This window comes from Tetrao urogallus, assembly GCF_951394365.1.
Source record: "Tetrao urogallus genome assembly, chromosome: 17".
Classification (NCBI taxonomy): Eukaryota; Metazoa; Chordata; class Aves; order Galliformes; family Phasianidae; genus Tetrao; species Tetrao urogallus.
The window spans coordinates 3,086,726-3,101,404 of NC_136830.1; the positions used below are offsets into that span (position 1 = coordinate 3,086,726).

The 14,679-nt window shown below is 39.7% G+C and overlaps 1 protein-coding gene across 1 annotated transcript in view; it reads right to left on the minus strand.

Moving 5' to 3' along the window:
* ADGRD1 (adhesion G protein-coupled receptor D1) overlaps positions 1-14,679 on the minus strand; it is a gene marked incomplete at both ends in the record, with an annotated part of 118,414 nt that overhangs the window by 42,972 nt on the left and 60,763 nt on the right. Inside the window, 2 exons of the mRNA XM_079543647.1 lie at positions 11,929-12,052; positions 13,967-14,040. Coding sequence (XP_079399773.1) covers positions 11,929-12,052; positions 13,967-14,040 — 198 coding nt within the window. The remainder of the gene's footprint in view (positions 1-11,928; positions 12,053-13,966; positions 14,041-14,679) is intronic.

The window sequence follows — 14,679 nt, forward strand, 5'->3', positions numbered from 1 at the left end:
AAACTGAACATTTTGGGGGGAAAAAAAATAGTCAGTCAAAAAGTTTTCATTTTGATGTTTGAAATACTGTGTTCTTATTGCACTGTAAGTGAAACTCCTAGCTGAAAACTCATTCAAAATATTTATTCATTCTGAAAAACACTGAAAGGAATGATATTTTTTCCAAATTTTTTAAACAGAATATCTGATGAATAAAACTGATCCAACTCATAGTTTGGAATTTTCCATTATTTCCACACACACACATTATGTTCCCCCACATAAAGTATTTCATCAAAGATATTGACCTCATCAGTTCTACTGATAAATTTCCCCCTAAAATTCCTTTTAAAGGAGAAAAAATAAATGCTATATGGCTGTGAGGACAAAAAAATCATTTTAGATAAAAGCAAAAATGATGTGCTGTATAGATACGTTTTTCCTGTAATGATCCATCAACAGCATCAGCTCACGTGCAGTTTCATGGCAGAACAGATTGTGGCTCTGGGCAATCTGAGGACTATTAAGTGATACAGCAGCAGCACTGAAAGACAACTGTTGCTATGGTGTTTCTGCTCCTAGGAAATATGCTCTTTAGTAGTTTTTTTCTCCGTCAGCTGAAGACACATTTCTTGTTCCTGACTTGGACAGCATCAATTACAAAGACAAAAGAGCTCTGTGTGCTGGACTATCTTAAAACGTCCACATAATTTCTGTGTAACAGAAGCCACATATAGCTCTTCTTCACAGATTGTTCCTGAAATAGGAATATCTGGCACAGTAAATTGGGTAGCTTGAAAATGATTTCCTCATCAGGGATATTCATGTCCAAAATGAATGGGCCTTATTCCCTGATTGCCCTGATGCACATCCATTTCTCTTGCTATGGGTGCTTTGCAGTTCTCCAAAGAGAGAAGAGGAACAGAGGAAGCTTTCCTGGCTTCAAGTCACTCAGGAATCAGAATTTCTCAGCATTTTAAGGCTTTCTTTCACTCCTTTCCCAACAATGGCAGCCAGAAAATGCTTTCTCTGGGTTTTAGCACTGTCTTCCTCCAGAAAACAGTGCAGGGCAAGACAAGGTGTGAATCAGACACTCCCAAGTGAAGCCTGTATGAGCTGGAAGCCGCAAATAAATAAAAAAAAATCACTCCTCCATAAACTGTAAATAAGTTATTTGAATCTGAAACAACTTACATAGGTCCCTGCATCTGTGAACTGGAAATTACTCTTGCCTCTGGTAAACAAAATCTGACAATGCTCTAAGAATGATGTTCTAAAATCAACACCTACACCTGTCTGGTAACAACTACTGCAAAAGTAACATCATTGAAGTTCGATTTCTCATCATGCATAGTATGAGGGACATAAAGCATAAAGCATAAAGTAGGTAGTTTGAATAATTTTTTTGTTTGTAAAGGAAAAGGTAGAGCCCTGTAATAGCTGTTCTCAAATCGAAGAGCCAGGTTGGAGCTGTGCAATAGTCCCTGCTCACATTGGCTGCAGGCACTGCAGCCAACACCTTTGGGTGGATGATATAAATTGTGAAGAAAGGATACAGCATGAAGAGGCCTGGAATGATTTCCAGGGTGAGCAGCCTCATTTCTGCAGACAGTGTGGGAGAGAAGAGAGTCTTTGTTTAAAATATCAGGTCTCTACTAACTTCTCACAACCCAGCTATTACAGCACAGCTAGACAGTGTGTGTTTATGTTCATTGTAAGGGATAATAAGCATGCAGTTTTTTAGAAATACCTGTACTGTCAAAGCACTGTGTATCATCAGTTGAGAAACAATTTCCTATAAGTCCCCATGCTCGGATGTGAGCTAATTTCATCCCACCTCAGATTGTCTTTCTGCAGTTTTTCGGACTTAATGCATGGCATGGAATACAAAACACTAATTTGGCATGATCGTATAGTCAGCACAAAAATGCTAATCAGGCTGTAATGCTATTACTAAAGGAAATAGCATTAAAAAGTAGCCAATAAAACATTGAGCAATCTGTGAAGTAGTCCCATGAGCATGATTCTCACACTTGTCCCAATCTACATCAAATTATTCTTTGCTTTTCAAAGAATTTGCTTCTTTGAGTGCATAAGGTCATCTTCTGAAGTCTGCAGCAAGCTGAAGCACTAGGAAGCAAGTTCATGCAGTCATGAGTGTTAGTAATCACAAACACTGTTAAAAAAAAACAGATGTTTCTCGGTTGCAGCTTTGAGAAACTGTTACATCAGAAATTCATACTCCACATAATCCCCCCACACCCTTTTTAGCTTAGCCTGTGACAGCCTTTACCTTGCACGTGTCACTAATAGTGTGAAGAGAGATCTGGCAGTTTCAGCACTTACACACATCTGAAACATTATAGACTATTGCCTTACCCCACTTCTACCTTGTAAAAGAAGTTAGTACATTGCTTGACAATTTTATTTTGGAAACTCACAGGCAACCGGATGGCCTGAGAAACAATCCTGGAAAGACTACAGTTCAGACTCCAAATATATATTTTTCTTTTATGATGTTGTTAATAACGAGAGAACGAGTGACACCTAACTCCTCAGTTTAAAAATAACTGCACAGGAAGATGAAAATATATTATTATAATGGGATGGTACTTTTCATCTCCAGAGTGCTTGGAAAAGGTCAGTTGAGGCTGAAAGACTTGTTCAGTAGGTTATACAGTGAAAATTGTTTTGTCTGTATATAGATCAGAGAACCTATTTCTTTATGTAATATTAACAAGCAACCACATACACCACGAGGCAAAACAATCTGTCAAAAAGCTGAATGTGCTATAGAGAAACAAATTATCAACAGATCAGATCAGAGCATCTGTCAGGGCTCTCTCTGCTCAGCATCTCTTTCCAAGTGTTTCTTTGTTTCCTGTGAAATCTGTACTCCTATTCCTGTTTTTCATTCTTCATCTGTCAGTCAGTTGATCCCCATTTCTCCTTTGCAGAAGGTGCACCAGAAGGTGCACTTTTAGCTTTGTCTAGAGAAAGGATATTTTTGGGAAGTACTGATCTATGCTTCTGTTTTTTACATACTGCGTAATACCCCTCCATGTCTGCCTTTAGAGACAACACATCAGACACAGGGCCGAGTTCAGGAACCTAAGAGGAGGCTTGTTACAGATGAAAAGTTTTGTCTGTATACCAAATTATGATTTATGACTTCTCAGTTCAGCCACAAAAAGATGATTTTATGTTCTAATCTTCTGTTATGAAAAGCAATTCATCTTCCAAAAAACAGCAATTTTTGAAGCAAAAAAAAAGTTTTACAGCCTTAAGAAATGAAGCCTGCATTCTAAGAACTGTATCATACCTATGATTTGTACTTTAGAGTATCAATTACTGGGATAGCACAGAAGTGATGCATTTATATAGCATAAACATTTTATAAAACCAACTTTATTTGTTTACTGGTAGAAATGCAAGGCATGAACGCTGTACTTTGCCATAAGTCGTAGCATAAGAGCAAATGATACTTTCCTGGTCTTCTTGGTCAGCTTTCCATGTCAAAGAAGCATTACTATCATGAAGTAATGTGCAATAATGTACGGTTTTTGCACTGTTTACTAAACTGGCTGAGATCTGCCATGAGATATCAGCCACCAGCCTGGTCTGAAATCCACTCTGTAATCCTTTTGCAAAGGCTTGAAATGATTTCTGATGAGACGTTTCTTGGGGGTAGGGAAGGGAGGAGAGGTAGGGGTGAAAAATTAAGGTTCAGCCAACCCTCTTGAAGCTGCACCTTTAAAATGCAATCTGAATCCAATTAAGAAAAAGATGAATAATTAACTTTGGCAGCCTGAGTGTTTCAGAGACATTAAAACGCTGGCCTTGGCTGATGAAGCTAATGGTTTTAATTGCCTCCAGAAAGGCTGCTGAAATTCAATTTCAGTCCAGTGAGGCCTTTATTTATATATTAAATAATAATAATAACAATACAAATCACTGTTTTCCTTCAGCTTGCCAAGCACTTTGCTATGTACATAACATTACGGTTTGTTTTCTTTCAAATTAACATCTGTGTTTGGCTCAGGAGGCTCAGGCACGACTCTGGTGGGGCCACACGTATGGGGGCTGCACAGTCATTACTCACATTGAGAAAGTCTCACTTGATTCAGGGTCTTCTCTCAAGCCACAGTATATCAAATACCACAGAAAAAAAACCTCTGAGCGTCATGCCCTGCACTGTAATCATCTTTATCAGACATTTCCAGCAGAATAGCTTTTGAATTCCCATTCTCTGTTAACTCCACATCTCCAAGTGATCAGCAGTAAAATGCTACAAAGGGGACTTTTCAGGCTTTGAAGGAACATTTTTCTCCAGCCAGCCCAGCCTTGTGGCTGCTTATTTAAAACTTTTCACTGTGACATGTAAAATTTAGAATTTTCCAAATATCTCTGCCGAGGTGTTAATTAGTATTTTTTAAAGCCCACATAGACTTTTAAAGTACTTCTGGGCAAGATGTCATCAAACAGTGGGTAATCTGCTCATTACAAATCTCACCCAGCAAGATATTTGTTCAAATGAAGCCTGAAGGAAGCATGAGGGGGAGGAAGGACTCAAATTGTGAAGTTTGGAGATCAGAAAAGCAGATATTTGTGAATCCTTCCTCAAGTCTGTGCTTGGGTAACAAAAAGCAGTGCGTTTTTCTGCCTTCTTTCCAGGGCTAAGACTTTCAGTGGTCATAGAAAAATGGTTAAGTGTTATACTTAGAGCAGATCATCCTAAGTGAATCTGTAAGAGTAACTTTTGCCCATGCACCTCAGCTTTATACATCTGTTCTCTGCTTTCTGTTCCAACAAGAGCTGTTCTCCAATTAACAGGCTAACCAAGCCATGAGAGAGGCTTACGAGGAGAAGAAAAGCCAGTGTGGGTCCAGCAGCACTGGAAGGCCAAGAAATGATGGCCTCTTGCCAAACCAAGGCTATGAAATCTTTTAGAGCAGTTGTGGATAATTAAATACCCAGAGCCCAGCACAGTTCAATGAAAATGAGTATGTCCACCTCCCCTGTCCCAGCCCTGGGCTCTGATTCAGAAATGCCTGTTTCAATTTGGGGCTGCAGCAGCTGTGGAGGCCCCAGGTGCCCCGAGCTCCCCAGCAGCACAGTTTGGGGGGGAAGGGACACCCAAGGTTGGCAGCTGGGACACTGACCTTGTGAGCATGGGAGGATGGAGTTCAGTGATGTTTAGCAGAGAACAGTGATGAGTAGAGGTGTGGTGTTGTAATATTTTCATACTGCGTGGGGAAACCCTTTAGTCAGCATGAATATCTAACTGCCAAGCAGCTCGGTGCTTTCATTTCCAACCTAGGAAGAAAGTCTATGCTATTTTGTTAAGTATTCTGATTACAAAAGAGTCCTATTTCATGCTCCTCAAACAAAAGAGCTGTTTGACCATTAACGCATTCTTAAATATTTGGTTCCTCCAAAATAGAAAGCAATTTTTTGTTCGTTTCTGCTCAGTGAAATTCAGTAATTGCCAAACAGTTCTCCAAGGGATGTCAAGGGTTTTTGTGTTCTGCAGCATTGGTCCAACTTCTTCTATGTAATTCTATGGGATTAAGGACAGACCCAGAGAGTCTCCTATTTCCTCCTATCAAAATGAACAGAGCTGCGCTGGCAGAGGAACAAAGGAGAAGAATGAATAATGGCTCTGAGTTAAAAATCAAGATCGGTGCTCCATTTTCAGGAAAGATGAGCATGGGTGCAGTACAGACAAAGACATGCAATGCAAAGTCACTCTGTGAGCACATCAGGGAGATCCTCCATGGGGGCAACACTGACAGCAATAAAATGGAGGGGGAAGTGGAGAGAGTGAGAAAGAGCAAAGAGGAAAGCTTACAAAGCGAATTGAGCGTAAACACAGGCTGATTTATCTGTGTTCATCTGTGGGGAAGGGCTGTCTAAACTGTCTGTGGAGATCTCTTCAGTTAAGTAAACTGTCAATGGTAATAAACAGGGACAAAACATTGCAATGCCTATCTGATTTTTAAATATGCAACGCACAACAAAATTACTGCACTAAGGCACTATTCTTTTTTATGTTCTCAACAATGAAAAACATGCTGAGAAGAGTAATTATGTTAAAATAACAAGACAGCAACAAACCATGTTGCTTCCATTTCATCATCCCATTAGAGCACACAATCTGAACCACAGCAGTCTGAAAAATTGAAGAACAAAAGTTATCATTTCAGACTGCTGTTTTAACGTCCTCTGAGTGCAATGTTTGATTAATAGCTGGAATATTTGATTTAGGAAAATATTGCACCAATCTCACAAATTATACACTTATGCCCAATATTTTTTAAGCATTTGACAGCGTTAGGATGTTTTCAAATAGTCTTTATAAACATGAATAAATGCACTTTGTTCTTTCTCAGTCAGGCATATGTTATCAAAAATTGCTCACAAAATCAGCTATAGCAGTGGAAATTAAAATAAAAACACAAATGTTGCCCCAAAGAAAATAATGGGATTTCTTTTCTTTTGTGAATAGAAGCCCATACCCAATTCTCCAAGCTTCTAAAAAACCCTGGGCTCCCTGATAAGCTACAGGTTGTCTATAGATCCATCTGCAAGATCAGGAAGTTCTACGTGTTTTCCCATTCATAAACTCTTCTCTGTTTTCAGGCCTGGTGGTGGGCATCTTTAACTGCATTGTTTGATCTTCACTTCTGTATTGTGAAACAAGATCTCCAAATGGGATGAAATATAGTTCTTACTAGTTCTAAAAATGCAGAAAGCGTGTCCAATAAGATAAAACCATTACTTTGTTGTGAATGTCCATGCACATGTCAAGTAGTCATTTCTACACCCTCAGTTGAAACAAGACAGAAAGAGCAATGCCCCTCAGGTAAAACCAACCTAAAAGAATGGTCTATTACTGCTGTGTCCAGTACTGCTCACTTGCTGGAGAGGGACCCAAACTTCATGCTCTATTTTTGCTATGGGGACAGTGATTTCTCTTTTCTAAGGCTTTGGAACTCTAGGCCCCAGGTGTCCACCATGCTTTTGCTGCTGAGATGGACATTTTTGTGGCAGATGGTACAAATAGCCTGGCATGCCCTGTAGTAGTTGGATCACTACAAAAATAAAATTTGCTAGATGCCTGTCATGTTTGCTTGGCAGGAGCACAGAACCCCACTGACTGCTGAGAGGAAGTAAAGCTGCCCAAATAGAAATAATGGCATCTGGAGTGCTTTTGAAATGTGGCTTGCTCCATGTTGGATTTGACTCCTGCTGGCTAGGAAGCACTTTGTGACATTCCTCTGCATGACTGTGCAGGAGGAGCATCACCCACATCTCTCCTCCTGATGTCAGCTGTCCTTCCCAACCCAGGCGTGGGCACGTTCCTCTCCAGCAGGAGATACCATTTGTTGCAGGTTGAGATCTACCCAGCTCCTGTGCAAGTGGAGGGTGCTCAACTGAGGGAACATCTCATCTCCTGTCCTCTGCTGTTCCTATTTCAGGTTCAAATCTACAACGAGGACTGTAGTACTTTGAGAAAACCACCAAAATATCACTCCAGGTGCTCTCCGCTTGCAATTTTTCCAAAAGAAGCAAACATACATCAGTTTAGTTATACCAAACGAAATGGCTTATTTATTTTTCCTACCACAGCTATATTAATGCACCTTTGTCTCCCAAACTGTAGCACTGCAGGGCAGCTGGCAATACAGATGTGCTCTGACAGCAAGAAGGACAGAGTGAGATGAAAGGTAGAACATTCTGCAGGTCAAGAAAGGACAAAGACAGGCATGAACCCCTGAGAGTGCAGTTTCAGCAAGGATTTGCTACATGGGAAAGGATTTGCTACATGCTTTTTTGCTTTTTCTCAGTTTCCCCATCAGAAAGAGGAGCATAAACTAATTGGTTGATATCTGCACATCTGCTCTGAGCATCCCACTGACCTGTTTTGTCAGAGTGGTGTTTCTGTAAAGTTCTCAATCTTACTACATTGCCCAGAGTTTTGAAAAGGCTTCTCAATACTTTCCACATTCTGATGGTATCCTGGCCTTAATTGCAACCTCACAAAGGCAATCAAGGGCTGAATGTGTTCCTTCAGGAACATTCTTCTCATCTTTAGTCACATTTTATCTTGGATTTGCTTATTTATTTAAACAAATTGATTGCCACAAATCTCCAAAACTCCATGCAAATGGTATGATAAATTAATCTCGGTAAGCAAGTCTAATTCTGGGCCAACCATAACAACAGAGTGCTGAAGACATGGATAATTTTGGCACTCCACGTGGCCAGTTCATCAGCAGGCTAACAGGTCAGTGCCAGCCTGTCATCTGACTGCCACATGTTTGTAAGCTTTTCCACTGTTTTTTTTTCATTCCTGAAATAAACTTGTTACAACTGTGACTCTCCTTCATGTCTGAAAGCAGCTAACTGCAGACATAGATCTCAGGCTCATCAGCAGTATTGTTAGTACTGCTCTTCCACAATCATGGCAGCTTTAGTGCATTCAAGTTGTTGCTGAAACTAATGTGAAATTTGAAGTAGTGTTCAACTACACTTGTAATCCAAACTCAGTTTCAGGCTAACTCACAGCATTCAAATAAGTTCTCCACGCACTGTTGTGTAGTGCAGCGATATGAAAGTGGAGGTTAATTTTCTCACATTGAAGTTAGCATTCCGGAATGTAAAGCTTTCTTTTATGCACTCTCAGTTTCTTCCTCTGAAATATTGGGACAAAAATGCTCTTATGTCTCAGAGCTTCTACCTACCTACTTTCTTGTATTTCTGTTTAAATTAGGCCTACCTGACAGTCTGCCTCATAATTGCCTCTAACAATGTCAGCATTCCTTGTCTCAATATATTACAAGTTTTCAAGAGAAAGCACTACCAGATGCCAGATATCCTACAACTCTGTTCATATAAATGTCCCTCTGAAAGAAAATAAAATCCGTATGACACGTTGTGATTCCTCTCCAAGCCAGATGCACTGAGTATTTACCTACATCTTTTCCTTGACATAAAATTGCAATGATAAAGAATCTTGAGAATTTATAGTCACTAGTGCTCACAAGTGAATTGGGGCAGTGTTAGCAGGAAGGAAGGCATGAGGGCAAAATGCATCAAAGCTGGTGGGTCTGAATCATGCTATTGTTCTAGAAGTGGAAAAAGCCAGACTTGATCATGGGAAGGGACAAAGAGTCAACCAAGGAGATTCTTGCTTGAGTTTTGCATAACTCTAAAGAAAAAGTCACTATCCTTGGTAAACAACTGTCATCAAAACTCAGCTCCCTGCTTGGTTAGAAATGCTTATGGAAGGTTATTTCTGAGGAAAGTCACTTACTTTCAGTCTTCCTTGCTTAGAGACACCTCAGCTTTTTCTGAACCAAGAGAGCACTTCATGCTGTCCTTTGAACAACAAATTCTCTTTGAATACTCTCAATGCCTAAAAAACACATGCTTTTTTTTCTTAAGCAAAAAGAAAATCAGTCTCTTTCCCATGGAGAAGGGCCAAGTACATCAGAACACATATCACACTGAACTGGTCTTGAGCATTCATGGATTTCCACATCAACGTTGTTCTCTGTCAACCAATGCATTATGTTAAAATCTGGGAAAAAGATGGATATTAAGCTTTCTATGCATCAGAGTATCTTGGTCTACACATCTCACATGAGATTTTACATCAATTTTGTTTTCTAACTTATCATAAACAAGTAAAACAGCAGTTCAAAGACATTTTACAAAAATTGAAACAAAATACTGAAAATAGAACCAGTAAATGACTGTGAGGAACTGGACAGTGCATTCCTGTTTCCTAGTTATGCATTTCAGATCTCTTTAAGATAGTCTGACTCAAAAGGCTTTGATATAAAATGTCTTTGATCTCTAGTGACTAATACTGCATATTATTAAAACTTACCCCAACATCTCTTTAATCATAACAATCTCACATCTGTTTGTTTGAAAGTTATGCCTTTCAGAATTATTCCCTAATGGAAAATCAACTAATCTTTCACCAGCATTTAATTGGTGGATGCCCTGTTCAATTGTGCTAAATCATTTAATCTCTGTGTACTGCTCTTTAAAACAATTTTAATAATACCATATTTCTGCCATTCTATTTTTACCTCACAAGTGGGAAGCTCTGTAGGCAAAACTGCATTTTATTGTGAGCACAAAATGTTCCTAAGAAAATGATACTTAGAAACGAGCTGGGATCATCAGGTGCTTTATAAGTCACAAGGACAACAAAGGGTAGATAAAAACTGGCAGACCTGAACAAGGTGCCCTCCCTCTTTGAATGATTACACCAGTACAGAGGACTCTGGGAATTAATTAAGTTATTTGGATTGCAGACCATTCTGTTCTACACTCTTACCCCAACTGTGATGGCATGACACCACGTAATTGGGATAATCATGCAAGCAGTTGTGCTAACAGTGTTACTGAATCAGTAATTCCTAGTGGCAGTTATGAATCATTCATTCCTTGAGAAGTCTTTGCTGCAGCTCAGTGGGATAGCCCTGATTACCCTGAGCTGCAAGCTCACTTTTCTGTCTATCTGCAAGAACCTCTGAGCTGCCATCACAAGCACAGGCAGCTCATCCTGCAGCAGCAACTACCTCAGGGCTGGGCTACCATCTAAAATAAGAGCAAATCTATCATTCAAACCAATTAACAGGAGCCTGAGACCTGGCCCGCTAGTCAATGCATCCACACCAACCAAGCTGACAAAAACCCTCTAGCTGTACCACAGAGGACACTGCACTTGTTAGTAGCACACTGTGATAAATGTGACACTACGACTCCTACTGTCCCACTGCAGCTCTTCTTCAGTTGTTAATTTGCATTGTTAGGATGGTGTCTGTAAAAAGCTGAGAATGTGCCTGAGAGTATAAATTTGACAGACAATCAGTATAAATTACTTTAAATGTATGGTCTGTAAATTATTTATATTATAGATTCATTATTTATCAGCTGGGAGTTTTCCAGAGCAGAGCTTTGTCGCTGCCTCTATAGGATCCTCCCTGACAGTAGCACACCAAATAAAGCAGTAAAATCATATTTCTCATGCTCATAGCAGTGCTGGCTGTTTGCCTGCTAAGACCCAGCAGAGGGTTGGCTTTGCCTGGTGCTGAGCTTTGGAGAGGAATTCCTTTGGGAGGCACAAGCCAGCACTTCACCTGCAAGGAGCAATGCTGCCATCTCTGAGGAAATCTCTAGGCATCACACAGCATTATGAAGGCAAGAACATGTTTGGTGAGAAAAGTGATGTGTTTATCATTAAACTTCATTTCAAAGCAGAGATGAGTATGAGAGTCAAGTAGAAAGCCTTGGTCACGTTCTGGCTTCAAAGAAGTAAATCTGCTTAACAACTCTTTGGACAGAGGAACCGAGCATTGAGAAACTATACATAAGGGGTTCACTGTCTAAAACCTCCATTGCTTTCTCACACTTCTACACAAGCCTTCACTTGGCAAGGAGGTGGAGAAAGAGTGGCAGAGAGGCACTTGAAAAGCTGGCAGAGCAAATGGTTGGGCCCAGCTGGCAGCAGTTTGCTTCACAGGGAGTTCAAGCTTGGCTGTTCAAATTCTGCAAGTCTACTTAGCAAAAGCCTTGAACAGCCACATCTCAGCTTTCTTGGTCTTGAAAATGAATCATCAAACGCAGGCTGGTCCGTGCTATGTTTTCCAGTGCTTTTCCTGCCTACTACTTTAAGAAATAGTACTAATAGGGTAGTAATAGTGTGCAGTACTTCAGGACTCCCACCTACCACAGAGATGTATGCTCCATTCAATTCCCAAATGTTTTAGAAAACATACATAGTCCAGAAGGATTAATACAACATCCCAGCAAACAAGCTGTGGATTAAATCTAAATGGGACCAATACGAGCCCAGTTCCAATCACTTACTGATGTGGTGTGTATTTATGTTTTGTTTCCAACAGTTACTCCTTTGCTTAATCTCACCTTCAGAGGCACCACTTGCATCAGAATGGCGAAGTTAGTGAGGTGGTTACAAAGACACACAGAGTAGTTGAGGTCCCCGCTCTCACGCACACAACCTTCGTTAGACCAAATACCAGTTCCATTGCTGCAAAGCACACAAAAATGGCACAGTCTCTATCAAAATGCATCTTGTTCAGGTTAGTTTGACATGTATTGTACTGTACAGGAGATATAAAATTTGAAAGCCATTGTGGGCTTGTGTGCTCATAAACACTCTTAGTGTCCTCTCAATTCCACCATGAAAATAAATAAGGAAAATATTGACCAAGAGAGCCTAAATCATACCCCTATCTGAATGTCACTAGAGATTACTTTCCAGTTTTATAACTAATGAATAGCTACATTTCTTCATAACATTGTGCAACTCACTTATGGCATTTTCTCTAGACACAGATTTCTGTATTTCAAGAACTATCATATCAGACAAGTCAATAATCTTGCAGAAACTCAAAGCATATTGTATCTTCTGTCTTTCTCTTATTCAGTGTCCCACTTGTCCTAACAAAGAAAGTAATTTAGACTGATTGAGCATGATTTCTAGTGAGCTGCCCATGCCAATCATTTTTCATCATTTCAACCTCTGGGACAATGAGAGCAGCTCCTGCTCCACCGAGGATATGGCTGGCCTGGCCGCATGGCTCAGTCCCAAGGCAGCAAGGGATGTGATGCTCATAGTTTGCTTCCTGGAGCCAGGGAAAACCTGGAAAGCCTTGCGCTGACACAGCCCTGCCAGGAGTCCTGTGACAGAGCGGGAACATAGAAGCCGCATCTTGGTGGAGTTCTGGGCAACGTAGGTCACTGCACTGTTTTTAACTGTTTATTATTTTTTATATTATTTTGGGTCCTGAAGCTAGACTGAGTGATGAATATTTTCATCGGAGCTTATTTTACAATAGGTAAAATAATCATCTTTCAGTCTGTCCTACGGGACCTCCTTCAATTCTCAAAGGGAGCCTTCTGCACATTAGGAATTGCCTATTCTTTAACCACCATCCATCAGGGAATAGGAATATCTTGACACAAATGAAACTCATTTGAAAGGATAGACTTTGTATTTCAGTTTCTATCCCAAGGCACAGCCTCAAGGGCCCAAGTCTCAGTGGAAAACCACACAGGAACAATGCCCCAGCCAAATTAATTTGCTTCAGTAAAATCTGTTTTGAATTCATTGTAATTTGTGAGTAACCATAACGACAATTAACTGCTAACAGCTGGGACAGTTCAACATCCTTGAAACAAAACTTTAATAAAACAATTACAGTGACCTTCCCATGTGCATGCTGGATAGGACAGATCACAGCATTGCAGTCCTTTGCTACACCAATTAAGCTTATATCATTACAGCACAAAAAATATTAATCCCCATAAAATTCAAGATTCAGAAAATACTTTTTGTGTTTTAACTCAACAGGAGCAACATGCTCAGAAATCGAAAACAGGATAAATAGATTCAGAGCTAAAAAAATAAAAAATAAAAGCTGTTGCTTTTCCATAGATCCCATTTTCTGAGTGACATTTTATTTATTTACCTTTCCTTTTCATTTGCATTCAGGGGCATAACGTTTCTTCATTGCATGCATTGGCCAAAATTCACAGCTCTTAAATACTGATCTCACATAGCATTGTGAAACAGGCAGAGATCCAGTGAAACCAATGGCTCTGCTGGAGGCTTGCCATCTGAAAACATCCAAGTGTCTGCCCAAATGGGTATATGCATAAACCATCTTAAGCAGGATCAGGATCAGTCTGCGTTTTAGTTTTGATTCCGTATTTTTCAAGCTCTCAATCCCCAACTTAACACAGGGTCAGTGAAAAAAACCAACTCCTAGTTATAGTAAAAAGCCACTGTGAGGTTGTATGCGTTGTAAGCCAGTGCCTTCATTACTTTAACTGCTTCTATAAATGAAAGAGATCAAGAAGAAGATAGGCAACGTAAAGCATCACAAAAGACATGCTCTTTGATTTAGCCAGGTTAAAGAGCTTAACTTGTATCACATACCTGTAGTCCAGAAATGCACAGTAAAGATGGACTCTGTTACTCTTGTTCAGTGCTAGGCTGTATTGTCTGGGAGCCTGCAAGAAGGAAAAAAAATAAGCCCTGAAGGAATGTTTTAAAAGAACCAAATTCCAGTATTCAACTTGTTCAAGTTCTTACTGTTCTAGTAACTGCATTTTCCAGATTAACCCACCGTAATGAAAGATTTTTTCAGTCCTCATGGCTTTAGCACAAACCCCATACATGCAAGGGCTGCTGTTGTCTAGAGTTTAGACAGGATTAAATTCATGTCACTTGGAGTCAGAAATTGACGTCCTATTTAAATAATAGCAAAACAGACTTCCCTGTTGTACATAAGCAAAGCACAAATGTGTGTATCATTTTTACAGCATGTATTTCACTTCATTGGGTTTTGTTCTCTCTAATAAAAATCTCACACTGTAAGATGAATAACACTGAAGTACGTTCAATTCAGTGACCAACTCACAGACATTTTCTTTCCACAATGCCAATTATTTTTAAATATACAATCAAACTGAAGGAGCAATGCTATAATCCAAGATCTTATTTTAATAGACTTTCGCATTATGACAACATAAATTTTATCTTTCACAAACAGATTTGGCAACACTCAATCTCATCCATTCAGAAAGGATGGAGCCCTCATTCTCAACTGTTACATCACTTTCATGTCAAAATCATTCAAACAATATTGG